This window comes from Strigops habroptila, chromosome 9, assembly GCF_004027225.2.
Source record: "Strigops habroptila isolate Jane chromosome 9, bStrHab1.2.pri, whole genome shotgun sequence".
NCBI lineage: Eukaryota > Metazoa > Chordata > Aves > Psittaciformes > Psittacidae > Strigops > Strigops habroptila.
Genome location: NC_044285.2, coordinates 33,307,141 through 33,333,677, shown reverse-complemented (window position 1 = coordinate 33,333,677; position 26,537 = coordinate 33,307,141). Strand labels below are relative to the sequence as shown.

Genomic DNA, 26,537 nt, shown 5'->3' with positions numbered 1-26,537 from the left:
CAATATTATGTATGTGTTTCATGTTGTAAAACGTCTGCTTAGTCTTACAGCAATGGGCAAAGTCCAGGTGTGCAGGAAACACTGGTAATTTAAAGTTGCTGGGAAGGAACAAAGAGAAAACAGGCCCCACTTGGTGACTCCTTCCTCATCCTCTGCCACAGTTCCTTTTACCTATCACCTGTTTTATCTGTTACAGGGAATTAGTTTGTTGTGTCACACACATAGGTGAGATAAAACTGATACATTAAAAGTTTTTGCTATGGAAAATTTTAGAGGTCAAGTTGTTAGTAACAACTTTCCCATTCCTTTCTGATTACACAAATCACTGGTGGGAAAATGCTCTACTATAATCTGAAAGATTTTCTGTAGGTGTTTGTGTCTTATTTGCATGAAGTTAGATTGATCCAGTGGTTCAGGGACTAAGCTTTTACTGTGAGAAAAAGTGTCTCTTTTAGTAGTTCAGCACATACTTGATCTTCTCTGGAAATGGCATATGCTTCTGTAACAGCATATTTCCAGCACCACTCCTTGAAACTTTAATGGAAATTCCAGGAATTATCAAGTTTTTGAAAGCCAGACAAATTTAAACAAGGTATTTTGAGGCTCCTTTTTTAGAAGCAAACACCTGACCACAGATGGTAGCAGAAGAGTGGTGCTCTGCGGGGTCATGAAGCAGCTTGGTTTGGGCCCATGCTTTGTAGGTGGTTCTCGCACAGGCTGGTAGAAGGGTGTACCCTCCTGTCCCTGTGGTTTTTTCCCCTTATTTCGTGTTTGCTTACAAGAGAAAATAGGAGACTGGAGATGGTATATCAAAATAAAAATTGACACACCATTATTGCTGCCATTTGGATACAAGTCCCATAGAACAGCTAAGCTAAAATATCAAGTGTGTTCCAAAAGGTTTCCTCCAAGGGATTTACTAAGACCCAGTGAAAGGGAACTACCTCTCTTACTGGTTAAAGCCTCCAAGACTCATGAAGAACAGTCCTCTGACAGCAAGTAGGTATCTCAGTTTGTCTGTACAATAGAAATAATTGGCAATCCTGACAATAGTTGAAAAACATTGTTGTGGAGTTGCATTTCCTTCCAAATTTTTTCCAGGATATTCTGTAGCCTCAAAGTCTAACTTTTGTTATCTCAGAAGTATTTTGAGACAGGATCTTCTTAACTGTTGGTGCCATACCTATTGTAAACTAGTAGGCTAAATGCCTGACAGTGGAGTTTGGTTTTATCTTTTGATTTGAAAGCTGGCATAAAATCTTGCTTGGATTCCCCATCCTACCTCCCTAAAATATCATTGCTTATTTGATCTTCAGAGTAATTTCTGTTTTACAGCACATTTTGCATCATCGCCGTTGTTTACTATAGAAAAAGCCAGGCTCTCTGTCCTAGATTTGAACAGCCTGTGGGACCTGCACATAAAACCAAATGAACTTCCAAGAACATCCATGTAAAGCCCATGCCATGAACTTCCCTCTTCATTTATTCCTTGTGAAGTCAGTGGCTTTGCTAACAGCAGTCCTGATGCTTCCATGCAGTCTGTGGTCTCATAGCATAGACTAAATTCCCCCATTTACTGGCTGAGAAAATTGTCTGAGTGGTTCAGTGAGAGGTGCAGATGCAGGCAGGGCAGCAGCAGGAAGGAAGCACACAGCCCTTCACCAGTGGGAGCCATCACTGCAAGGAGAGGCTGGGAGAGCTGGCACGGGTCCATCTGGAGAAGGCTTGAGGGGTTCTCATCCATGTATAGAAATTCCTGGTGGGGCTAGGGATGGTAAACACGAAGGAGCCAGACTCTTCTCAGTGGTGCCCAGTGAAAGAAATAGAGGCAATGGGCACAAACAAGAAATTACGTAAGAAAAAACTTCTGTGAGGGTGGCCCTTGGGAGCTTGGGCAATCCTGTTAACCCCGTCAGCTGCCAGCTGGGTCCAAGCACCAAAACCCTAAATCTCACACACTTCCCCAGAGAGGATTTTCTCCTTCCTGTTCTTTCCATTTTAAGGCTTTGCTCTAATGCTTGTTTCCCCCTTTCTGGGACTGTCTCTACTGGGGTGGCAGGTGCCTCTTCCAGCTTGCCAGCAGTTCTTGGGGCTGGAAGGAAGGAAGGAGTGAGCACGGCAAGTCTTTGGCCTCTTGAGGCTATTGGCAAAGTTTCCACTGACATTACTGGAGTCACCAAAGTTTGTCACAACTTAGATTCTAATTAAGTTGTAAAAGCTGAGCTTTTACAGTTGTGTGATCTTAAAAGTCCCTATTCAAAGTGTTTCTGCCTTCGGCTCTTGGTCCCATAAACAAGGTTTTCAGGACTAGCTGGAGACACTGCAAAGCTCTCCCTCTTGGATTCAGTGAGCTTTTCACAGAGGCCTGTGCAGATTTAATGGTGATAAAGTCAGAACTGAAACTAGGCACACTTGTACCTTGGATGACAAAGCTCCTCAGGGATATGCTACTGATTTCTGCAAGCAGCTGCAATCTGTGGTCCCATAGTTTGTGCATATGCACAAACCAACCCAGAAAAGGCAAGCATTTTGACTTGGACTCATTTCTTCCTCGAAGGGCTAAGTGTCAGTTCTGTTCTTGAGGATGTGTTCAGACTTCCAGTCACCCGATGCTCCTCAGTTGGTCAACTGCATTACATGCATTATATGGAAAATCTCTGTTCCCAGGCTGCATGGAGATTGCCCAACACTTTGCAAGGGAAGGAAAGCACTGATTCAGTCCCCTGCTTGGAAACTCCACTGTCACTGAATAAAGACCACCACTGAATCAACATGCCTGAGTAGTATCACATTTCAGTTCCATGTGAAACCAAAGCAGACCAAAAATACGTGTTGTCTGGCAAGTTCTGGCCTTTTCTTATGCATTCTTTTGTTGTTTCAATTTTTCAGAGGAGTTGTAGATGCCTTTTTTTTCCCCCTCAAGGCTCCTTGAATCACCTGTGGAGAATGCTTTTATCTTCGCTTTAATTTGCTTGCATCTCTAGATATTGCTTATTTCTATTTATCAACCAGCTTCCTTCGAAAACAAAGATGGAAAACATAATTTCATGAAATTGCAAGTCTCTTTGATGAGAGGAAGAGTGCATGCAAACTTTGGTGTATGAGCATCCATCCCCTTTGTATCTTCTGCTTTTGCTGACAGTGTTTCACCCATATTCTCTGGGATAGCAGAGGGCACATGTAGCGCTGTCACATCAATTGGTCCCACTGTGCCAGGAACAGGAGGAACAGTGTTTGCTTCCCTGGCACTGGGGGCTTTTATGCACATCTGGCTAGCTGGGGGAAAGCATTCAGTGCCAGCACACAGGGCAATCTGATGCACTGGGGGTTTTCTGTGTTCAGTGAACACAGTTGTAGGCTGGAGTTTCCACATTGTGTTACAGCCAAACAAGCTCCCAGATTCATAGTGAAACTTAGCTGGAATGGGCAACCTCCGTGTGTCTTCTGCATCAAGTCACAAGAATCACCTCAGCTTCTCCTGGAAGCTCCTAAGCCCACAGGCAGGAAGTGGGCAGGTTTCCAGTCTCTACACTTCCTCCAGTGTGAACCTGTCCTCTTTGTAAAGCAGCAAAGGACCACAAGCTCCATTCCCATACCTTAATTCTTTTTTCAGCTGGCTTAAAAGCTTGGGACACTTTAACCCACACTGTTACCTACTCTGGAGCACCAAGACCTCTGCCCAAGCCCTCTCTGTTGTTGGTCATGGACATGAGCTGGTTTGGGATAAGGAAATGCAACATCTGTTGTCTTTAACTTGTGATTCAGGCTAACGTTTGTTCATGGATTTTTGTGTCCCATGACATCCAGTGCTGGGTTTCATTTTAGGGTGCTGCTTTTGATTGTTTTTTCCATTTTTATAAGTGCTTCTTCTTTCCACTTCACTGTTTAGTAGAGAAGGCCCAGAGACATGGTTCAGATCCATGTACAGCACTTGGAGGGTTCAGTGCTGGCTCCTGTCACGCTTTGCCCTAACAGAGATTTCTTGTGCCCTTGTAAGCTTTCTTCCAAAGACAGAGATCCTGAGCTGGGTATTTGAACAAGAAACAAATGCAGTTTTGAAGGACATGAACATACAGGTGTCTCATCAGCAAGATGCCCTGAGTGACCTGGCTTGGCATCAAAAAGCAATATTTAGCATACACATTTTTTTATCTTGAAAAAAGAGATGTTTAAATATTTACTCAAGTAAGACGAAGCTCCAGATAATGATAGGGTCCATCCCTGTAGAAGGCAGTGACAGCATTCCCGAGATTTCACTTGGTTTATCTGAAAGGCATGCCCTGCTTTCTGAACTTCTCAGGGTCTCCACCAGTAGCCATGGGGAAAAAATGAAAACCAGAATTATACAGCATAAATTTTTAAATAATAAAAATCTTTTAAAGTTAAAAAAAATATAAATCATCAGATCTGTGCCAGAAATGCCTTCATGCTCCACCTATTTCAGATGTAATTCTGCTTCTGATTTTGCGGGAGCCCATTAAAGCTACTTACCCTGTCATTCTCACATCTGACATGATAATCATCATGGGCTACAGTGCTTTCAATTTCAGGAACTATTAGAAAGCTCTCAGAAACAAATTAGCAGAAGTTGCACTACTGGTTAATAATATGTCGTACGATGTGCCACAGCCCCTACAATGTCTGGCCTCTTTCTCCAAAACAAACGTGCTTTCTCCAAATTATGATATCTCAACTTTTTATGTAAAGGAAGGAAAAGAAACCCAAAACAAAACAGTAAAAAAACCCCTATCAGCGCTCCTCTTGCCTGACCCCTCCAAGCTTCCTGGCAGCAATGACTATTTTTAATTGCTGCTCAACACGCTTCTGCTGTGAGCTGCTTCTGCAGTTACAGGTAACTGAGCTGAAAACCATCAGACAAACCATATTTTTTCAAACACAGGTAAAGGATATGCTTCAGTAAGGCTGCAGATCTGTTTATTAATTATCACCATGGAAGAAGATAAAATGAATGAGAGCCCAGAAAGTTCTCAGTGTCAGATATGCAGTGCAAAATAGGTACAGTGGGTATGCTGTTTTAAAAACATACTGTTTTAACTCTGCTGAGTGTCCCTGTGTGCTCTGACACCATCCCAGCCACCTCACCTGGCTCCCTTTGGCTGGGCTGGCCTGGAGGAGCTGCTAACCGAGCCAGGATGCACAGGGATCACTGGCCTCTTGCAAGCGGCTTCCCTGCCAAGCCCAGCAGGGCTGGTGTCTTCCAGCGTTTGCTGGGAAGGACTGACGACCACCAGAACACACGTCTGCTTTTTCCCCCAGTACAAACACTTAACTTCCTTTGCTTTGCTAAACCTAAGCAACGCCTCAACCAGGGTGAACAAGCTGTTTGTGCCTGTCATTTCCTCGCTCCATTATTTGCAAGTGAGTGGAAACATTGCCTGAGCAAGGAATCAGACACCTGTTGCCAGAATAACGCCATGGCAGCAAAATGTCCACAGTCACATTTAGAGCAATTTTGTTTCTTGTTACTGCTCTCTATGCTGTGAGGCCAGAAGTTCAGGTTCAGGCTCTGTGTTTGTTTTGGTCAGATTGCTGTGGACATTCTGCCACCAGGCAGGAGCCTGGGCAGCCTGAACATTTCCCAACAGTGGCTGAGGAGAGGTGTAGTTACTACACCCAGAACTGATAAGCAGCCATGCTCATCAGTACATACTACGGCCAGCACTGAGCCACTGCCGAGCCCTGTCGGTCCACACTCTGCAGCTGCACCAGCAGTGTATGGAGGTGTGAGAGACTATGGCTTAGCCTCATACTCAAAACCCCCAGGACTATAGGAAGTTTCTTCAGTCCAATTTTGTCTTGGTGAAAACAGCAGAGCTAAACACCCTTAAAGCTTTGGAGGCGTTTGAAGCACTTTGGCTGCTGTCGATTGCATAAAGCTCAGATATATTTTCAGAGTGTTAAGTCATTCCCTGCACCCATGTGGAACAGGTTTCAAAACAAAACCACGTCTCTCTGATGGCTTACAGATAGACTTCTTATTATAGCTAGAGATGTTACTGTTGAAATAAGTTGTCTGCTTAGATGTGGAATGAGAAAATGAGAGGTTTGTTTAGGTTAGGACAAAAGGGTTCACTTAGTAAGCTTTGTGTGTTTAGCAATATTGATCTTTAGTAAATTGCTTCATCTGCTCTTCATTACCTGTTCCACATGCTGCAAGAATGAACACTGATCTCCCTGTGCTACTGAGCCACAAAACCCTGTGGATGCAGTGCTGGCAGGGGTAGACACTAGTAGAGTGGGTTGATTTTGGAGCCCTTGCCCCAGGCAGTCACTCGAACCTGAGCTGGATTTGACTTGTGCTGGCACTTAGTACAGGCACAAGCGAAGGAAAAGATGTGCCACAGATCAATGCTGAATTACTGGTTATCAGCCCCATGGATTCAGAATCAGCCCAAAGCCTGCATTAAAAATTAAGTGGTGCCGACTCGTATCAGGGTTTAACTCTGTGTTTACACTAATTTTGTTGATGATTGCATAGGCAGATCCTGCACCATGTAATCACTGCACAGGAATAATCCTTTCTAAATGATGGGCTCCCATCCAGAAACCCAGCCTGTGCGTAGTGACACGTGGACTTTTGGGGATGTGTTTGAGCAGCTCCTGGTGTGGGGGCAATTCCTGCAGAGCGGCAGGTAGGAGCAGAGCCTCTCCATCAGAGGAGCAGCTCTGCGGAGAAGAGGAGCTCAAACTGTTCTTGCTTCTCCTGTTGTCTTCCTTTCTTCCCCCATATTCTCTGGCAGGGCTCTACAGCATGTCATGCTCATGCCCACAGCCATTCTATTAGCACAGCTAACCTAGTATTCTATAAACCAATTTCAGGCAGGACTGATACCGCATGTTGCTGAGTGTTCAGCAAATATTAACTCAGCGGTGTGGAGCAGGCTGGGTCATGGCTGGGCACCGGCTGCTGGTGCTGCTGTGCTTGGGGGCTGCTGAGGGGGGTCAGCCCCTTGAGGGGGTCCCCACAGGCCCACTGTTTACCCACTGCTGCTCTCTCTGCTACTGGGTGCAAGGCAGGCAGTCTGGAGGGGTGTCACCCACCGTGCCTAGGGGTGATGGAGGGGAGTGATCCGGGGGGACACCCAGCGCCCCTGAGAGGTGATGTCAAGGGGAACCATCACTTCTGAGACGTGACCTCGGTGGGGGACCCACCGCGTGCCCCCTGGGAGGCGATCTGGAGGGGGAACTCCGGTGTCCCGCATCCCCCGCCGTGGGTCACCCGCGGCCGCAGCTCTCGGCACGGGCCGCGGGGGTGCGGCGGGGCCGGGGACTCCCGGCGGGGTTCCCGCAGCGGGCGCGGGGGGGGGGGCGTGCCGCGGGGGGGGCGGCCCCGCTCCTCCCCCGTGAGCGGCCGCGGCGATTTTAGGAGGAGGCGGCGGCGGCGGCGCGGCCGGGCCGAGCTGAGCCGAGCCGTGCCGGGATGTCGCCGCGGGCCGCGCTGCTGGCGCTGGTCGCGCTGTTCTGCGCAGCTCCGCAGCCCGGTCCCCGCGGGGCAGCGGCGGTGGCGGCGTGGACCGCCTGGCTGAACGTGTCGTGGGAGGACGGCGCGGACCGCAACCGGAGCGGCTGGGAGGCGAGCGAGAGCGGCCTGTACGGGCAGGACTCGCCGCTGCAGGCGGCCGCGGGGGTGCTGGTGCTGCCCGATGGCCGTGACTCCTTCAACGCCTGCAGCGCCCGCACCAACTTCAGCGGCGCCCCCCCGCCCGGCGGCAGCGGCTCCCCCCCGGGCTGGCTCGCCCTCATCCAGCGCGGCGGCGGCTGCTCCTTCGCCGACAAGATCCGTCTGGCTGCGGATCGCGGAGCCGCTGCCGCCGTCATCTACAACTACCGCGGCACCGGCAACGAGGTGCTGCCCATGTCCCACCACGGTGAGCCGCCGGGGCGGGGGGACGGGCTAGGGAAGAGTGGGGTCCCTGCGCTGGGAGCTGCTCCTTCCCTCACCTCCGCGGGGTGCGGGGACATGTGTTGGGTTCACCCCCAGCTGGCTCAGCCCTCGCTGAACGTGCCCAGCTGGGATGCTCGGTAAGAGCCTGGAATTTCCTCCTGGCGCTCCCGCGCAAGGAGGAGTTTCTGCGTGGACTGGCCGGTGCCGTGCACGGCGCTGCTGTTGTTGAATTTTCTCTGATTAATGAGTAACGATGTCTGATAGCAGAGGCTGCTATTGTGGGCCGAGGGCGAGCAGAGCTCTCTGGCGCGGGTGGGCTGGGCGCTGGCTGCAGGTGTGCTGGGTGAAGGTGGGACTCACCTCTCCAGCTTGTTTGGGTTTCGAGCCGGGCCAGGGAGCTGCCCGAAGTCAATGGATGCAGCGTTTTGTAAAGCCTGTTGTGGTTTAAGCCCAGCTGGCACCTAAGCACCACGGAGCTGCTTGGTCACCCACTCTACAGCGCAGTACTGGGGAGGAGAATGGGAAAAATGTAAAAAACAGTGGCTTGAGATAGGAACAGTTTAATAATTGAAATAAAAGTAAAATATTATAACAATAATAATAGGAAACATAGGAAGGACTAAAGCCAAAGAACAGCACTGTACCAGCTAGTAGAAGGAAAATCAACTCTATCCCAGCCTAAACCAGGACACCTGTAAAGTCTGTGGAGTAGATTTGGGCCCTGAAATAGGCTGGGTTTCCACACTCAGACATGTGCCATTTCCATGTCCTGCACACTAGCCAGCTCAGAAATAGGCAGAGTATGAGACTCCTTCATAGGTAACTTTTCACCAGCAAGTGGCTAAAATCCTTTAAAACTTGTTTCCATTTTGCCAGGGCTGATGACGGAGCCTCTCTTCTCTTGCTATAGAAAGCCTCCTACTTGCCAGCAGTGGGTTTTTGTGGTGGTGGGGTTTTTTTTCTGAACTGCCCATTTTTCATATGAAGAATGAGATTTGTATTTCCTAAGAAGCAGCCCTGGGCTGAAAGCTGTGTAAGTACCTTCTGGGAGCAGCCAGAGCAGTGGCCCTGCACGCACAGGGGCAGGTGAGCTGGCGTTGGTGGCTCTGACCAGCCCCTAGCTCTTGGACTGATGCACACACACCTCACAGGTGTGTTGGTATTCTGCTTTGGGAAGCCACATTGTCTGGGGAGAAATACAACAGTGAAAAGGAATAGTGAGTCTTAAAGCTTTGACTGGTTTGGAAAATAATTACACCCTTGCAGCACCCCTGTTAAAAGGGGTGGGGAGAATTTCTGTCTGTTAGTGGTGGAGGTAAGTATTCTGGTGAGACAAGGAAACAGTAGCTGCATCTGGAATTTCGTTGCGTGCAATCTTAGTGAGCTGCATGACTGACTGTATTCCAGTTTAATAATTCAAAACATACAACCTGGATGGGCTCTGGCCATTCTGGGGAAGAGCTTTCTTGTGTAATCAAATTGTCTGCTGACAAATGCTATCGAGATCTGGCTGTTGCTGAGTCAGTTCCTCCTGTAGAATTGATAGCAGCATCCCTGCCCCAAGTCCTGTTCGCTGTGTGCCTGCCTAATCCTGCAGCTCCTTTGGTGCTGCTGACCTGGGGAAGTCACTACTGAACCTGTTCTTGAGGGTAAGGTATATGTGTTCCTGCCCCCTGCTCCATCCTGGCTGCTGGAAATCTACAGCATCTTAATCTTAATGCTAGGAGCCACCTCTTGAAATGAACTATCTGCTCTCTGCAGGGTCCGCTCCCTCCTTTCCCACGCTGTCTAAGCTTTCTGCTGAGGGATTTATGTCAGAGTGGCTCTGACATAATCAGCTGTCCTGATTATCCTGTGTAATGGGTTATGGGCTCCAGGGCCTGTTGAAACATCCCAGCTGAACTTAGATGAATAGCACAGGGATTTTTTGGAGAAGACAGCTTCTGTCAAACTGCTTATTTCATCTGCATGACTCCTTCTTGCCATGTCCTAGCACAAATACTGAGCTAAGCTTGTTGCTGCTGTTGCTTTTAGTCCCTAATTTTCTCTCTTGTTCCACCCTCTCTTGTCTTCTTCCCTGTACTTGACTTTTTGTATTGTCATGGTTGCCTGCAAGTCCCTGTTTTCACCTCTTCCCACAGTGATGCTCTTCTTTCTGCTCTCAGGGCTTTGGTGGCATTCTGCTCTTGGGCCACCATTACCCTCTGCCTCTACTGGGAGCCAATGTTCTCTAGTCAAACATGAGAAATGTTTCAGGCTTTCAGCACAGCATGGCAAAGAGGAAGCAAGCTACAAGTAACTGGCCTCATTTGTCCTGCTAAGTCAGGATGTTCCTTGTAGAAAGCTGATGCAGTGTAGTGCTGCAGGCTGAGCTCAAACTGAAGAGGCAAGAGCTGGTCATGTTGTCTTTGCTGAACTGCATTTTGGCTTGGGTTCTCCTCTTCTGGCCTCCAATGGTGGCACTGGATGTTCCAGCTCTTCTGGAGGCAATGGTGTAGGTAGCCCTGCTCATTGGAGAATGTGTTTTGTGCAACTCCTGACATTGCTATAACAGCTGTCGCTGTGCTAACGGTAACTTCACAGTCTGGGTTTCCTAATTGGCTTTGTTTCTGCTTTAACTGGACCATCATATGCCACCAAGTGAAACCAAGCAAGACTGAGCACTTCCTCCAGGCTAAGGCAACGGGAAGTACCAGGAGGTGGCTTTGCTGGGCCGAGGGGGCATTGAGCCTCAGGGCTTTCCCATCTCCCAAGGTACCCTGGTGACATCCCCTCCTGTCTGCTCTGCAGTGGTGCCCAGGGCTCTCCTCCATGCCCAGCATGGGAGTTGTCATCTGCCTGGCAGAGAAGCAAGATCCCCCTGGGCGGGCTTTGTTAAAACATATGGCACAACATGCGTTTTGCAGAACTTTGGTAGCAGTGTAACACGCAGTTATTAACAGAAGCTTATATAAAAGTACAGTGTATGTTTTTCTGGGGCTGTCAAGCTTGGCTTTTGAAGCAGCTTTCTGGTTTAGGGACTTAAATGTGCCTGTTCTTGACAGCAGTGTTTTTCCTGGTCATCCTCCTTCCTGAGACAACTTGTCTTATAATCATCATGTTTAGTCTGAATTCTTTACTGCTTATATCCGTGCTCTCTGTGGAAACATTTTGGTGTGCCAAGTTTTTAAATAATTAAACACCCCTCCCCCCCCCCAACAAACAAACCACCCAGGCAATAGAAACAACAGAATGCAATAAATAGCCAGATCAGATACAATAAAATCCTATCTAGTCTTCTCTAACGCATGGAATGTCAAGGATTTAATGGAGTCCAAATAATACTTACTTTGTACGTTTATACGCACAAAGCGTATCAACTAGCAAACTAGTTTGAATTGTGCTCATTTTAAGAAGATAGTACTGCTCTGTGGCAGGTTGAGCAGGGTTTCAAAGTACAGTTTTGTGTGCTTATAACTGCACCTTTCTGTAATCTATATTGACCTTCTGAAAAAGACATTTGATTTGAGGGAAAACGGTAGCATGTGGGGAAAAAGTGCACAAGAGTTGGTTTGTTTTAAAGGTGGATCTTGCTTTAAGTTAGAGTCAGGCTGTCAGATGGTGTCAGGGTATGGTGGTAACCATGCGAAGTGTTCTTTGGTGTCAAGTATTTCCCTGCCACTAGTAAAGAAGGATTCTTTGCGGGTCAGAAAACTATTGTGATGATTCTCTTTGGTTCCTCTCTTGTTGTGTAACTCTATCCTTGAGAAGCACATCACCTGATCTGCAGAGGGCTTATTCTGGGGGAGCACAGCTAAATAATTCTGGCTAAAGCAGTAACAGCGTGTCTCGGGCTAACAACATCTGGTTCAAGTGTAAACTTGCATCAACAGGTGAAAGGGGAAGGAAAGGTTAAATATGTAGCACTGCCGCTTAACTTGTTCTGCAGGATTTTCACTGAGACGAAGGCTGATCTCCATATGCTTGGAGGAAATAGTGTGTGGCAAAAGTGTATCATTGTGATTCTGCTCCACCTCTGTGATCTTTACAAACAAGTTAGAGCTCTGCCATGGTATTAAAAAGCTGCTGTGCCCTATAAAACTCTTCCTGTTAGACTGAGGCAGACTAGCAGTCCCAAGGCAGGCTGTGCTGAGGCCTCATAACTGTTTTGTAAACAAATAGTGCACCTCTGCAGTGAGTGCAGACTTGGGCTGAGCACATCCAGGTGAGGAATGAGGATGCAAGGTCTAATTAATGACACTTGCTCTCCCATGTGCCCTGGTCACTGCCTGCTGAGCCTCTGCAGATGATTTTGCCCTTCCTATCACCAGCTTCTTACTTGATGGATCCACCATGCCTAAATCGTATTTGCAGTCTGTAGTTGCTGAAGATTGTAGCTCTTTGAGTCCAAGCATAGCCATTCGATGCATATGTGCTGCAACTTTGTCTTTATGTGCTCGATTCAGCTGTCTTGGCTGCCTGGTGTAGAATAAACTAACTTCATAGCTATAGTGGCATTCAGATAACTGACCGTGGTGCACAGCGTCTGACCCTGATATCCCACCTGCGGGTGTGGTGGAGGTACGACAGTGGGCTGGGCTTGCCCACAGCACAGAGGTCTGTGAGCAAGCATGACAGGCACTGAGAAGCGGGGTAGACTAATTGGTGCTACTAACAGCTTATGATCCCTGCCCTTGCTCTCTTTGGTCTAATTTATGCACCTCTGTGCTATGGAAAACTGCAGGGTAGGCACCAACCCTGAGATAGGCTGGAACTGGTCTGTGAAGTGCCCTTGCTCTTTGGGTGTACTGGTCTGCTGAGATGTGAAAGGATGAATTAAAATCCTAATTGTCAGCTGTGGTAGAGGCTTCATTGTGTGGAACATATGGCCCTAAAACGATGACGGTGCTTGTTTGCCTCCAGTCTTGAATGTGCCACTGAGCAGACAGCAGTCAGACTCAGCACTGCTCCCCGCTGCATCAAATGTGACCTGGCATCTTTCTGCAGACAGATGCCTTCTGGCTTGTACTATGTTGACTTACATTATTTCATCATTAGCTTTCTCAAACTTGTTTCCAGTGAGCACTTAGCTGCTGCCAGTATGTTGAGAGCAAGGGATGTTAGCTGTGAGCTCAATCTCATTTAAAGAGGGTCAGCAATGTATTTACTAAATCAAAACTGCTGAAAGTTGTTGAGTAAATTCACCAAAGAATTTTCATTAGGGAATGAATGTTGATCACTGTTCCTCCAGAGGGGTTTAGATGCTGTTTGCTAGATTAAGAGATGATGCTTTACTCTTGCAAGTGCCACTGACCAAACAGCATGTGAAGAGAGCTGTCCTACACAACTCACTTATTTCGGTCCCTATAAGTGTATTGTCTTGGCTGCTGTTTTGAAGGATGATTTCATGTTCTAAATGTTCTAAGATTTAGGGCCTGGCAGTGCTTATGTAAGTCTTTAAAGGCTCAGAAGTGGGACGGAAAGGAAAAAAGGCTGGTAATTGTTGGATTCACTTGGCAAATATCAACTTTTAATCTATTTAAACTAATTAGAGTGCAAGTTGGTTTCCACCTCCAGTCCTGAGGACCCATGGAATCTCATGTCATGTAAAACTACATTTGGTCTTGATGTGTTCCTGTAGACACCTACCCTGTTAGGTAAACATATCTCCACACTTCCTAGTGTGGAAGTCTTCCTTATCCACAGAAACTGTTGGGTGACTGTCCCATTAATAAATGTAGGGTTGGTGAGGAGCATTTGGTGGTTTGTGTTTCCAGGCATAGACCGCTGTGGGCATGAATTCTCCAAAATTGGTGTTTCTTTTGTGCAACACAACCACCAGTTAGCAAGGGGGTTTCTCCTCTTATTCCCTCTCTTCTGTCCCCACCATGAGGATCTTTGAAGGCTGTCTCTCATCTTTAAATTTCTCTATGATCCACACACTCCCCCCCCCCCCTTTATTTTTCGTTAATTTACTTTTAATGCTCTGGCTATTGCCAACTTTTGCAACTTTTCCAAGTGTCCTGCTGTTGAATTCTTACCTCTGTACTTTGAAAGGTTTGTATCTTGAAGAGGAGCAGGAGATCAGGCATAGTGCCAGTTGCCAAGTAAAGCGAGCTGAAAGGTGATTTCATTAAGCTTGGGTGATTGTGTGAGCAAGGAGACAGTTCAGTCAAAAAAGTGGGGCCATAAGGGGCTGTTGCTTTAAATAACTGCAAAATAGCCTGGATGTGAGCAATTTTTTTACCTTGGTGCCAGGTAATGTTTGGGGTGGAGAGCATGCAGAGCCGGAGAAAGAGGAGGGGCAAACCTACCTACAGCTTATCCAGGTTTAAATTGCTCCTGGTACTATGAGTTCAGTCACCCTCCCCTCTTGCAAAGGGGAAAGCTTATTGAAGGGCAGTAAAAGTTTGAGGACGACTTCCTCTGACAGTGTCTGTGGTGGAGGATGAGTGCTGGATTAGGTGCTGCTCAGTCAGTTCTGCATTCCTGATAAAAGATGGCCTTGTGCATGTGGAGGAGAGCAGTCTTTTTGCCAACATTGTACCCTTGATGAAAGCAGAGCTAGGTGTCCTGGTTTCATAGTACTTCTCTGAGGCTGGTTATTGCCTTTGCATCTGTGGTATGGTGCTGAGACACAATGGCTTTGTGTGCAGCACTGGCCTTTCATCCAAGGTGAATGACATCATGTCTGTAATATCAGTTCAGTCTCTGTATGCTGTTAGCTTATTTTCAGAGAATCATAGAATGGTTTGGGTTGGAAGCAACTTTAAAGGTCACCTAGTTCCAACCCCCTGCCATGGGCAAGGACACCTTCCGCTAGACCAGGTTGCTCCAAGCCCCATCCAGCCTGGCCTTGAACACTGCCAGGGATGGGGCAGCCACAGCTTCTCTGGGCATCCTGTGCCAGTGTCTCAGCACCCTCACGGTGAAGAACTCCTTCCTAATGGTTAAATCAACCCTCTTTTAGTTTAAAGCTGTTCTCCCTTGTCCTGCCACTACATGCCCTTGTAAAAAGTCCCTCTCCAGATCTCTTGTTGGCCCCTTTAGGCACTGGAAGCTGCTCTAAGGTCTCCCTGGAGCCTTCTCTTACCGTAACAGATGATGGTAAACTTGTACCAGCCTGTTTGATAACCACCAGAAATTCCGTTTCTTACTATTTCAATAGTAATAGTGAGATAAGCAATATTCAAGATGTTATGTCTTACATATTTTTAAACTTGAAAGGCAGTATATCAAATATTCTTCTTACATGCCTGAAGAGCCAAATGTGCTAATCTGGTAGGAAATTGTTGGAGAGGCAACTGACAGTGTCTTTCATGTACAGGAGATGGCTTGATCTCTAAGTGCCTTTTTGTGGATGTTGGAGGGATGCCAGGGGAATACTACCCGCTCCTTTGACTAAGACTGAAGGAAGGCATAGCTGGTGCTGATGATCTGAGCTGCAAGCACCATATCATGTAGATAAAAGCAAAGATCCAGCTACCACATGACCAAGGCCGGGATTTCTGTTTAATTCCCTACAGAATCTTCAGATAGCAATTCTGCTGTAGTTAAGGAGACCCTTAAGAGAAGTATTTTCCTTGAGAATTCCAACTTCCAAGTCTGCTTTTTGCTGCTCTTTTTGTATGTGAAACAATCAAAATCAAAAGTAATTTCTTTCATTCTGTTTTTTCTGGGCATGTGGCTTATGTGGTGGTCAGCTGGGGCTTTCTGTAGCTGTGGAAAAGGAAGTGTGATGGGTTATTGCTGTGCTACTTTGAACAGTTCTTGTGTGACTGCATTCTCTGAAGGCTCCTCTGCAAGATCATGCAAGCTCTTTAAAAATCCTTCATTCTGTGGTAGTTCTCTGGCAGAATTTACTGAGCTGTCGCAGTATCCTGCAGCCTTTAATCTGTTAATAATTGCATCCTTCATTTCTCAGTCCTCTTAAAGCATTCAGAGAAAACAGTTCATTGCTTGTCTGCTGAACAACTGTTTAATTCCTTTGTAAAACAAAAAAGGTGATCTTGTTTTTAACAAAATTTGTAGTTTATCTGGACTTACTCTGCCACTGCAATATTAAACAACTCCCAACCAGCTAGCCATGGCTAGCCTATCAGAAAACCCTTCCTACACAGGGAAAGATAATGTTTAACTTTCACATAGAATGACTGTTTCCTCTCCTTCCCCTTCCAGTGGCTTCTGAGAAACTGTTTCTCTTCAATGCTAAAAACCCACTTGAGTTCTAAGGAAAACTTAATGTTGGTTGGATACTAGTTAAAGTATTGTTGAAATTGCTTGCTGATACCACCAAGACCAAGAACCATTTGTGGGTATACGCGGGTGAGGTGTTATGCAAGCCATGGGATGAGCTGGCTCCCGGAGAGAGGAAGTCACAGCAGATGCATTGGTTGCATAAGGTGACCAACTTCTGGACAAAGTGAAATAACACTGGCCAAACTCTGGGCACTAAATTTCACTCTGCTTAAAGATGATGCAAAACTTTGGACTTTCAGAAAGGGGGAGGGGGGAAACATGGAATCTGAAATGTTGGAGCTTGTGTGTGACATGCTAGCTTTTTCCTTGTTATTTCAGAATAACAAGCCTGCTTCTCATGTTTTATACCTTCTTTCTTAAAAATGCCTATAAAACTATTGCCTTCCTCAAATGTTTTCACCAAACTGTGTTGTAGCTAGGCCCGTTCCCAAAGGCAAAGGTGTCCTATCACACTGTTTTTATAGCCCGTTCTTGGAAAACAGTGATAGAGATGTTAGAGGGGTTTGGCTTTTGATATGTTGAGAAAATAAAGATCTGTAGAATTTGCCCCAGGTTACTGAGGCCTTTAAACTGAAATGAAAGGGTCTTTCATGACTTAAAGCTGAATTTGGTTGGTTTAAAGCAAGTTTAAACAATGCAAAATGGTTACAGTGCCTGAACAAGCTGAGAAACCCATTCTAAGTGAGGCTAGAGGAGCTGACTTGGAGCTGGAGTTCTTAAGTTGGCTTCCATGACATGCGAAGCTGTCAAACAGCTGGAAGTTAATTATTCACTGCAAAAAGCTTTGCCAGGGCTTCACAAGAATCGGAAAAACATACACAGTGTTTGTCAGTGTCACCTCGGAGTATTGCACGGAGAAAACATTAAATATTTCTCTTAGATTGGATTAGTGTGTGGTGTTGGGTGGGGTATTGAAGTCAGTGGTACAGGAGGAGAAAGTGTGCAGAGATGTCAAGTTTCATAACTGATTTTTTTTTTTTGCTGAAGTTTTGAAGGCACATGTTTTCTATTAGGTACTAGCATATTAGACCTTAAAATGGGCTGCACCAGAAAGTAGCCTACAATTGTCAAGCTGGCTTCGTGGTTAGCAGTCTGAGTCAGTTTGGTTTTCTTAGTTATGAAACTCAAGTGGTGAATAAGAAATGTAGTATTATAATAAAGATTCCTTAAATTCAAACGCTGAAAAAGGTTTTCTTAAAACTAAACTTGTTTTCTGGCAATTATTTAGCTGGGGAACTTAAATATGGACTTCATACCTTCATAACTTGAAGGAATTTTGTTAACATGGCAGAGATTTAAATTACCTCCTCTCCTTCCCAGGTTTATTAAATGCACAATGCAAAACTTACATTAAGATTAACAGAGGGTCAAAGTTTTCTTCTTTTTCCTTTTCCCTTTTCTGGAAGAAAAGGCAAAGATCTGGAAGTGCAACAGTGAAGTTTGACTTCAAGCTGGCTGGAACTTTGAGAGGAGCAGCATGCACAACAAGGCCCCTTTCCTTCTCTTGAGCTGGCTGCCATGCATGGAGTGGTTTCAACTTGTAGGAACCTGCACTGGAGCATCCAGGAGGCAGGATTTTACCCTGGAAAACACACTGCTATAGCAATGCCCTGCTCTCTTCAGGGAAGATTTGCTCACCAAAGCTGTCTGGGAAGGGGTGGATGCTGTGAAAGCAGCAATGGATGAAGCTGAGGCAGTGGCCTGTGCTTGCCCTGATGTTCTTGTACAGTGAGTGGCTCGGCTGCAAGGTTGGAGATGCAGGACGCTAGGGATAGGTTTTAATTATGGTTCCACTTTCATCCCAGGTGAGGAAATCTGCCTGTTTCATTTACAGATGTAGCTAGCAGCTGTGCTCTGTGAGGGCATGCCATGAGCCCTTCCCATGCTCTCCAGTAGCATAGACCTCAAGTCAAGACCACAATTGAGCTCAACGTCACCATTGCAGTCTCTTGTTGGCAGAACTTCCCTGTAAGTCTGCATGCTGTGGCTGTAGTCTCTGGGTTTGAAGTATTACTCTACTGTATTTACTTGGAGTGTTGGTGTAGCTCCCTTCTAAAGTTTTATTTTTCTGTATTACAGAAAGCCTTTAACAGTAGTGAGTTTTGGGGGCTGGGCAGAAGCCTGCAGTTGTAGCCTCTAATTACTGCAAATCCCAGTGCTTCCCTTAACCTCTGAATCTCCTTGACAATTTGTGAACTCCAGACCACCTGGAACCTGTACTATAACTACCTGAGAGGGTGGACAACTTCAGCAGTTCTCAACAGAGAAGTGAGAAAAAAATGCTCGTTACTAGATATTAATAATCAATGTATATGGTAAACCAGTTCCCTTGTCATTAAGGAAAAAGAAAACTCACTGTAACACCCACAGAAACCTGCTTGTAGTGTTTTTAGAAGTTGTAATTGTTCTTGTAATATGCCTGGGAAGGAGGCAGTTCCTCTAAGCTGTTGGAGCTTCTCATCCGTTCACTTGCATAGGCGAGGAAGGAAAAAATAGTCAAGTCTGGAAATTGGGCAAGTCTGAAACCAGGACAAAATCCCACCTCCTGTGGGAATCAGCTTGCAGCTTTGTTCACCCTGAGCACACCATGACAACTGTTCTTAGCTCTTCTGTGGGGAGAGGGTTTATGATGATAGCTATGCAAGAAACTGAGACTGTGGAGGCATCAATGCTGTGCTCTAGCACGAATCTGCAATGCAAGTGTTGCCTTGAGATGTGCCATGGAGTCCTGCCATACTTAGCAATGGCACATAGGAGCCTGATCATCTGGAATTTAGTCATATGCAGTAGCTCAAAGAGCTAAAATTCTGGTTATCCTGTACATTGTGTATACTTAATCTGAATCAGATAATCAGGTATGCTTTGCCATACCTTATTTTAAAGTAGGGGATTTGGTTGGCCCCAAGATCTAATCCTTGCCTTGATGTGCTTTAATGCATGAAGAGATTGTGATTTTTAGCTAAAAATCACATGGTATTAAGGCATTGATTAGGTTACATTGCAGTCTGTGGGGTGACTGTTCTCCAGGACCTGCAATTTGCTTGGTTCAGAATAGATTGCTCTGTAGCACACACAAGAGTAGCACTGGATTACAATAATCCCCTTAATGAATGTGAAAAAGTAGGTGTTTACTGTGCAAAAGTTAATGCTCCCCATTCTGTGCACCTCTTGCATTTCTCTACTGAATAGCCAAACCTGTAACTTCATGTTTACAGGGAGCAGAAGTGTAATGGCAGAACAAGTGAAGTCTCTGCAGGGCAGAATTTAATATAGGTACTTACATTGGTATAAATAGATGCAACTCCACTCTGCATCTAAGTAAACCTGATACAGGAAGGTAAAACTGTGATCCCAGTCATGCACTCTCCTTGTGTGCCAAATGTGCATGTGTCCCAGCTCTTCCCCACCCCAACAAACCAGTTCTTGTGCTTCATCTGTGCCAGCCCATATCTGCAAAACAGCATCCTTCAGATTTTGACCAGCGTGCTGCCTTATGATCTGGGAGGTACCTTCTTCAAAACTCCAGATTGTATTTGTCTGAAGACTTGAATAACTTCTTCTTCTCCAGTTTCACAGGAGGTGGGTGAGGAGAAGGCTTGGAAATGTTTAACTAAACAGGTCGTGTTTCTGTTTAGTAATGAAGTCATTATTAGCTAAACAGGCAGCAGCTTAATCTCACCTTCTGATGTCCCTTAAAACTGTTACCTGAATCAAAAAAGCTGACACCTAGGAGGAACTTGGGTTTGTGTGAAGTTTTTGCCATGCACAGATAATTGACTTTCCTCTTGCTTTGCTGGTGTCTGGAGGGGGAAGCTGACAGTTCAGAGCAGTTGTTATGCTTGAGACACCTCTGCAGATCATAGAATGGTTGAGGCTGGAAGGGACTACTGAAGGTCATCTTGTCCAACCTCCTGCTCAAGCCAGGTCACCTAGAGCACATTGCTCAGGATTGTGTCCAGACAGCTCTTGAATATCTCTATGGGAAGAAACTCCACAACCTCTCTGGCCAACCTGTTCCAATGCTGTCCCCTCATGGCTCATTGCCATTAAGATGCCCAAGGACTGTCAGGGGCCTCTGTCTAGGTTGGTTGTTTCAAGGCCACAGTAACATGTTTCAGTACCTGTCACTATGGGACCCATCTATCAGCTCAGGAAGCATTTGGTAGGGGATGTTCCTAGTTGGTTTTATTCTAGAAGCACAGCAATAGTACTAAATATGGATTCTGGGCTTCTGTCTTAGCTTCAGGCTAATAGGGCATCACTGAATCTCCTCTTGGCAGGTGCAGGAGGCCTTGTTTTCTGCCAGGTAGGGGTGATGCCTTTATGACAGGCCTTGTGCGATGGTGCTAGAGACATGTTTAGTCCAGAAGGAGCTTCTGAAGTGACTAAACTCTTGTGGCCAGAAATTAGGTGCAGTTTCTGGATTTCTTTCCCCTGTTGTTGGCACAAGGTATTTGGTTAACCTCATGTGACGTCAGGTTAGCTCCCCTGTAATTGCCTTTAGAAATCAATCACTGGTCCTAAGAGTTGGCGTTACAAAATATTGAAGATGGATGCTGATGCCTGTCAGTGGGTCTGTGCTCCAAGGGGGAGAGAGTACTGCAGGTCCTGGTGGAAATGACCACTCTCTCACTTCTGCCCTTGTTGCTTCAGCGTCAAAGCTACCAGTGGACCACTCACACGTGTTAAAAGCAGAGATGAAATTGTGAGAGAAATCTCTGGTGGAAAAAATGTCAGGAAGACTTAAAACTGTCTAATGACACCCTGGTGAACTGATTAGCCTGAAACTTACTTGGAAGCTTATTTTTTTTTCTTTCTTTAAGGGTAAAATTTGTTCACAACTGATGGCTCAGTAGCTGAAATGGTTTTGCAGGCTGATGGTGACATTTCATTAACAGGAATCCCTACACTACATCTTCTGTTGCGTGTAACCACAAGCTATATTTGACTGGTGAGACATGTAGAAGTGAAGGGGAATAAGGCAGAACAAGCTTTTTTGCTTATTTTGGCAGGCTTTTTATGTTGTTGTCACAGCCTGTTTTTCCACGCTTTATTTCATGCTTATGAAAGTAATTCTCAGCTTCTGACTTGACCCATGTGTACTTGCTCCTAACACCTGACTCCAGCTCATTTTATAACTGATATACAAGCCCTAGTTCATAATGAAGAACAATAGTTGCAGCCTGGCTGTTATTTTTGTTTGTTTTATATTTTCCCCTCTTCTCTGTATGATGTACTTCTCATTACATGGAGCTTTCTGAATAAAAGATGAGTTTAGTCACACTGAGGAGAGTTGCTAGACATCCTGCTTAGCCATGTTGGATCAAAGGCATTATGTGAACAAGCTGGGAAACTAGTAAGTGCTTCTGAAATGAGAGTGAAATGAGAGCCTTTGTGGTTTTAACAGCTATTCTAGGTTTTCTTGATAGCTGAAAGTTGGATAAGGTTTCTCCTAATGGAGGGAAAAAAATTGTTCTCCCCATTGAGAAGTGTTTGGCTGGGAGGCTAGCTAAAAATAGCACTTCTGTAACAGCCTTTATTCCTTCACTATGCTGTATCTATTATGAATGTTGTGGAGATAATGGTTTAATGCAGTGAGATTCCTGACTGGCTAGTCTGTGAATCCACTTCTGTACTTAGTTTAGAGAGAGGCCAGTGACAATTTACTTGTCTCCCTTTATGTCCCCTGACATCCTACCCCCACCCCCTCCCCGCCATTCTTCCCCCCCCCTTAAGAACCTTTCTCTTCTATTGGGACTGCCTGAAGTTCTTGCTAATAGTATCTGTCAAGCATCCTCAATCACTTGCTTGTCACTGAAAGCAGTTTTGTTCTGGCCTGTACTTGGTGACCAGAGTCGCTGGCAATTTCTTCCTACTGTATAACCCTTGGTTCCTCTGGTGGCTTGTCATGATGTTCAACTGAGTAAATGAAATCTGTTGTTAAAATCTGGATGGAGTTTGCCAACTGCCACCAACTGTTTAAAAGCTGGGCGCACCTCCATATTTGCTTCCCTCTGAATTTGCATTAGAAACCCATAACATCATTAATAGTTCACAACGAAATTTTACTCAATTGCTCTGAAAATACAAAACAAAGCCTTATCTATGGCTTTGATTGCTCAGTGTCTGGGGTAGTACTCAACAGTACTGCTAAATTTAGAAAAGAGGTGTTAAGAAGTAGCAATGGAGCAGGAAGGGTCCCTAAGCCACCAGTGGTGTATCTGGCATTCCTGTGCTCCTGGAGTTGCCGCAGTCCCTAGTGACTGTGTAGGATTTATTTTTAAATTCACACAGATCAAAGGTATGTTAAAATGTAAATCACAAAAGTGTTGAATCTAAAATAATGACAGTCTGTGTCCTATATGGGAGTGAGAAATGCTGTGGAGAGGAATGAATTCTAAATATGGTTCACTTATGCAGCTCATAAGTAATGGGACACAGCTTTTAGCTGAACAAGCACGTGGAGATGACATTCCATCAGCTCATGTTGAATCTGCAAGTGCTAGTTAGAAACTTTTCAGTCTTTTTTTTTTAGTGCTTGAACTGGAACATCTAAGACAATGACTTGTAAACAACACCTGTGAACTGAGCGTGGATTGCCCTTCTCCTTTGCAGGTGCTGAAAGCATCGTTGCAATCATGATTGGCAACATGAAAGGCATGGAGATCCTACACCGGATTGAGAGTGGCATGAAAGTGACTATGGTTATTGAAGTGGGGAAAAAGCATGGTCCTTGGATGAATCAGTACTCCATCTTCTTCACCTCGGTGTCGTTTTTCATCGTCACAGCAGCAACCATGGGCTACTTTATTTTTTACTCTGCTCGGAGACTCAGGATTGCCAGGGCCCAGTCCAGGAACCAGGTGAGTTTGTGTGTCCCATTGTTGAGGGCTTCTTTTATACCCCTGAGCCTCCATGCTGTGGACCTTGAGGGCATGATACTCACTGAACACCGAAATCACTGAATTTGTTCATTCCGCAGGAAGGAGTGTGACCTTTAAAATGCTTAGTAAGAGGTAGATCTTGAAATAGCTTAGAAGTTTCCAAAGAGACCACAAAAAGTAAACTGCCTGAAGAAGGCAACTGGTCGTGTTTAGCGAACTTTGTCTCCTACAACTGAACTGCAGTGCAGCCATAATGCTGAGGTACTGGAGGTGGTGAGAGAGCTGAACTGCTTTTAGCTGACCCTCACACTTCCCACGTAGCACTGCCTATGTGCTAGCTGCAAGGTGAGACACGACTGCAAATGTGTCTGCAAAACAGTACATGACTTTGGCTGCCTTTCTGCAGACCACAGTTGGGAAGCTGCTGCTTTTCTGACTGAAAGCTTTCTGGGAATTGCCGTGACAGCCTCAATTAGGAGTTGAAAAAAACCACTGTTAAATTGTTTTCTTTTTAAACCCCAGGCAGGGAGTTGCTAATGAGTTAAGTTCCCAACTAACTCCCTTCTGTGCAATAAGCTGATGGGATTAATGTTTCCAGCTTTGTCTTCAATCTGATCAGACCTGCCTTACACCTGCCACTTCAGGGCTTAAGCAAAAGCCTTAAAAGTGAGAATAAAGTCCTGACATGACATCTGTCAAAGGTGATGGGCAGCAGCAGGAACAGGAAATCAGTGGTTTAGACATGAGTACTTACTTCAGCTGTTCTCTTACAGCTGTGTTGCAAGGGAGACCATTAGTTGCTTCTTGCAGGAGCTGCCTGAACTCAGGAGTTCTTACAGAGTACTCTCCTACAGACGGCAATAACATGAGCATCTCGCTCTAGCTGGGCTCAGAGTATGTGAATTATCTCTGGATCAGTGGTTAGTGACAGACTTCTTTGCCATTGCAGAAACCTGCTCTACTGTCCTACAGCTTCTCTACTGTCCTGGAGATTTCAGGCTCCTTGAGCAAGATCCTTCTGAAATAAGCTGGTGAAGCTAGAAGCTGGATACAGGTGTTGAAAATCGGGCCAGTTTCAGGCTTCTGTGACATCTGACTTATTTAAAGGGGTAACATGCAGATCTGTTGTTGTTGGCAGGCAGATAGACTAGTGAAGGTGAATGACAGCAGTATTCCTGGAGTTGAATGCTGGGTTCTGTAGTAATCACAGAACCTAACTCGGCTGAGTTTCTGTTCTGAAATCCTGTTGTCTAAGTATAGTCATTATGGCTTGGATTATGGTCAGCTGGCTGTATCTTTGCTGAGACTAGAGATCTAACAGTGAGCTGAACTGTATCTCTGCCTTGTCTAAGCTGCATTTGCCTCAATTTCTGGACTAGGCTTCCTCTGAGTGCTTTGTTTTAGCCCAATAACATGTTCTAGTGTTATGCCACACATGGAAGTGATGTGAGGCTACAATAAGGGAACAGATGGAAGAGCAGTATTGGAAGTTGAAATCTGCCCATGGGATGTAGCGTTGCCACTCCTGGATGCCATATGGAGTTGTCTCTAGTACCTTTCATGAGGAATGGCATGGAACTTTAACTTGATGCTGTTCTCTTGCTGACATTTGTGAACTTAGAATGAACCCTCTTTCATTCCCTGTCATCTACCCTAGTGTGATAACTCTGTTTAATGCTAAACAAACCTGGGCAGGAAAAACTGGACATCCTAGAAGCTGGTCCACAGAAGACACTGTTTATCACCTCACATGAAAATTTTTCTTCCTTTTGAGGGTATTTAACAGAGCAGTTGTGGAAGTCCAGCTTATTCTGAGTTATCAGGCTTTCAGCAAGCTACAAATGTTATTAATGTGTCAGTGGCAGATGGTACTGGGAAAATCCAGTCTGCTTGGCTAGCACCTTCACAAACCATTTCTATCTTGGGCTCTGTGTGCACAAGGAGTTTACTGTAGATTGAAAAATAACATTGATAAATGGCATGCCAGTTCCACATGATTTCAGCTGAACTTAAATTAAGGAGCCTTAAAAAGTGCTTTATAAAGTATAAGAATAGAAGAAAGCTTCTCTGCTGTCAGGAGGTAAAAATGTACTGTTTTGTAAAAGTGAAACTCAAGACAATCCAGAATTGGTTTTGATTGTTTTCATACCATGGCATATAAAAAATGACCTCACAATGATTAGATAAGAATAACAAAAAGTTCTTGCTAGTGAAGGTGAACTTCCAAAAGGTGATGCTACAGTGTCCCCTGTTAGCCAGCTGACTGGATCTTCAGTGTATATCCAAAATTTGAGACTTCTAACTGCTTTGAAATACTGAGTATTAGTCAAACAACTTACCAGCTTGCATGCTATGTGATGGGCTTTCCTGTCATTGTTCAGCTCTTTGGAAACTCAGATCGCCTGGACTTCAGTCTGTTATTTGGTGGGGTAAAGGATTATGTTTTGTCTTTTATTGCACAGATGTTGAAGGGTTATACCTTTTTCTGGGAGATGTTTCCAACCCTAACTGTTCTATGATTCTATGTCTTTAGGAAGCAGTCAAGTGTGTTGATAATTAGGTATTACAAATTTTCCTTCTTTTTGAAGTGAGCTGCTGTTCTGAATGCATCCCTTTACCCAGTGTGACTACTCTTCAAAGTATATGTCTGCTTTTTGACCTTCCCTGTGGGATTACATCACTATTGTGTGAGGAGACTTTTAAAGTGTCAGTCTACCACTTGAACTAAAGCAAACACTTTCAAGTTGCTCTATAGAGTGCTATGATGAACTAATTGTTATATGCGATAATCATGCTCTGCAGCTTATCCTGTGTACGTCCAGGTTCCTGAATATTTGGCTTGTTCTTGTGGACTGAGCCACAGTCCCAGGGGAGCTCTCACCCTGGACTGCAAAGGGTAACAAAGCTTGAGTCCCACTTGCTCACTAAAGGGTAGAACAGAAAGAGGGGAGACCATTTTCTAGATGCTTTGTCTCTTCTGCAAAGGCCTCTTCAAAACAAAAGCCTGGCTGGATACGTGTTTTATTCATGCATGGGGCTAGTAGTAGCCCCTGCTTGAATTGAATGCTTTCCAGGTATTACCATATTGGCAATGTTTTTCCTTTTGGTTTGAGAAGAACCTTCAGACTTTAGTACTTTCTGAAGATTTTTTGGAGTGCTTTTCTCTTGTTTTATATACAGTCAGGCTGCTGAGTACCTTTAAAATTTGCCAACACAGTTTCTATACTTCTTGGTATGACTACTTGCTTCTTCACCTTCTGGTGAAGGCACTTTTTCTGGATGACTTGATCACATACAACCCGGGTTTTAAACATGTTGTCTGCTGCAGACTTTTCTTGAAGGCAGCAGTTGTCTCTCACTCAGTTTGAACAGGAATTGCACACAAGTCAGTAATATAAAACTGTGCAAAAGGCTTCTTTAAAAATTTGAGTGGCTATTGAGAAGAGCTAGTCATGTTGCCTTGTAGTCCAAGTGAAAATGTAAGTTTAGCAGCACATCTATCCTAACTG

The 26,537-nt window shown here is 45.3% G+C and overlaps 1 protein-coding gene across 1 annotated transcript in view; it reads left to right on the top strand.

The window, feature by feature from the left end:
- Positions 1–7,429: 7,429 nt before the first annotated feature.
- RNF128 (ring finger protein 128) overlaps positions 7,430–26,537 on the top strand; it is a 29,406-nt gene continuing 10,298 nt past the window's right edge. The window contains exons 1-2 of the mRNA XM_030496637.1: positions 7,430–7,889; positions 22,760–23,007. Of these exons, the coding sequence (XP_030352497.1) occupies positions 7,442–7,889; positions 22,760–23,007 (696 nt within the window). The 5' untranslated portion in view covers positions 7,430–7,441. The remainder of the gene's footprint in view (positions 7,890–22,759; positions 23,008–26,537) is intronic.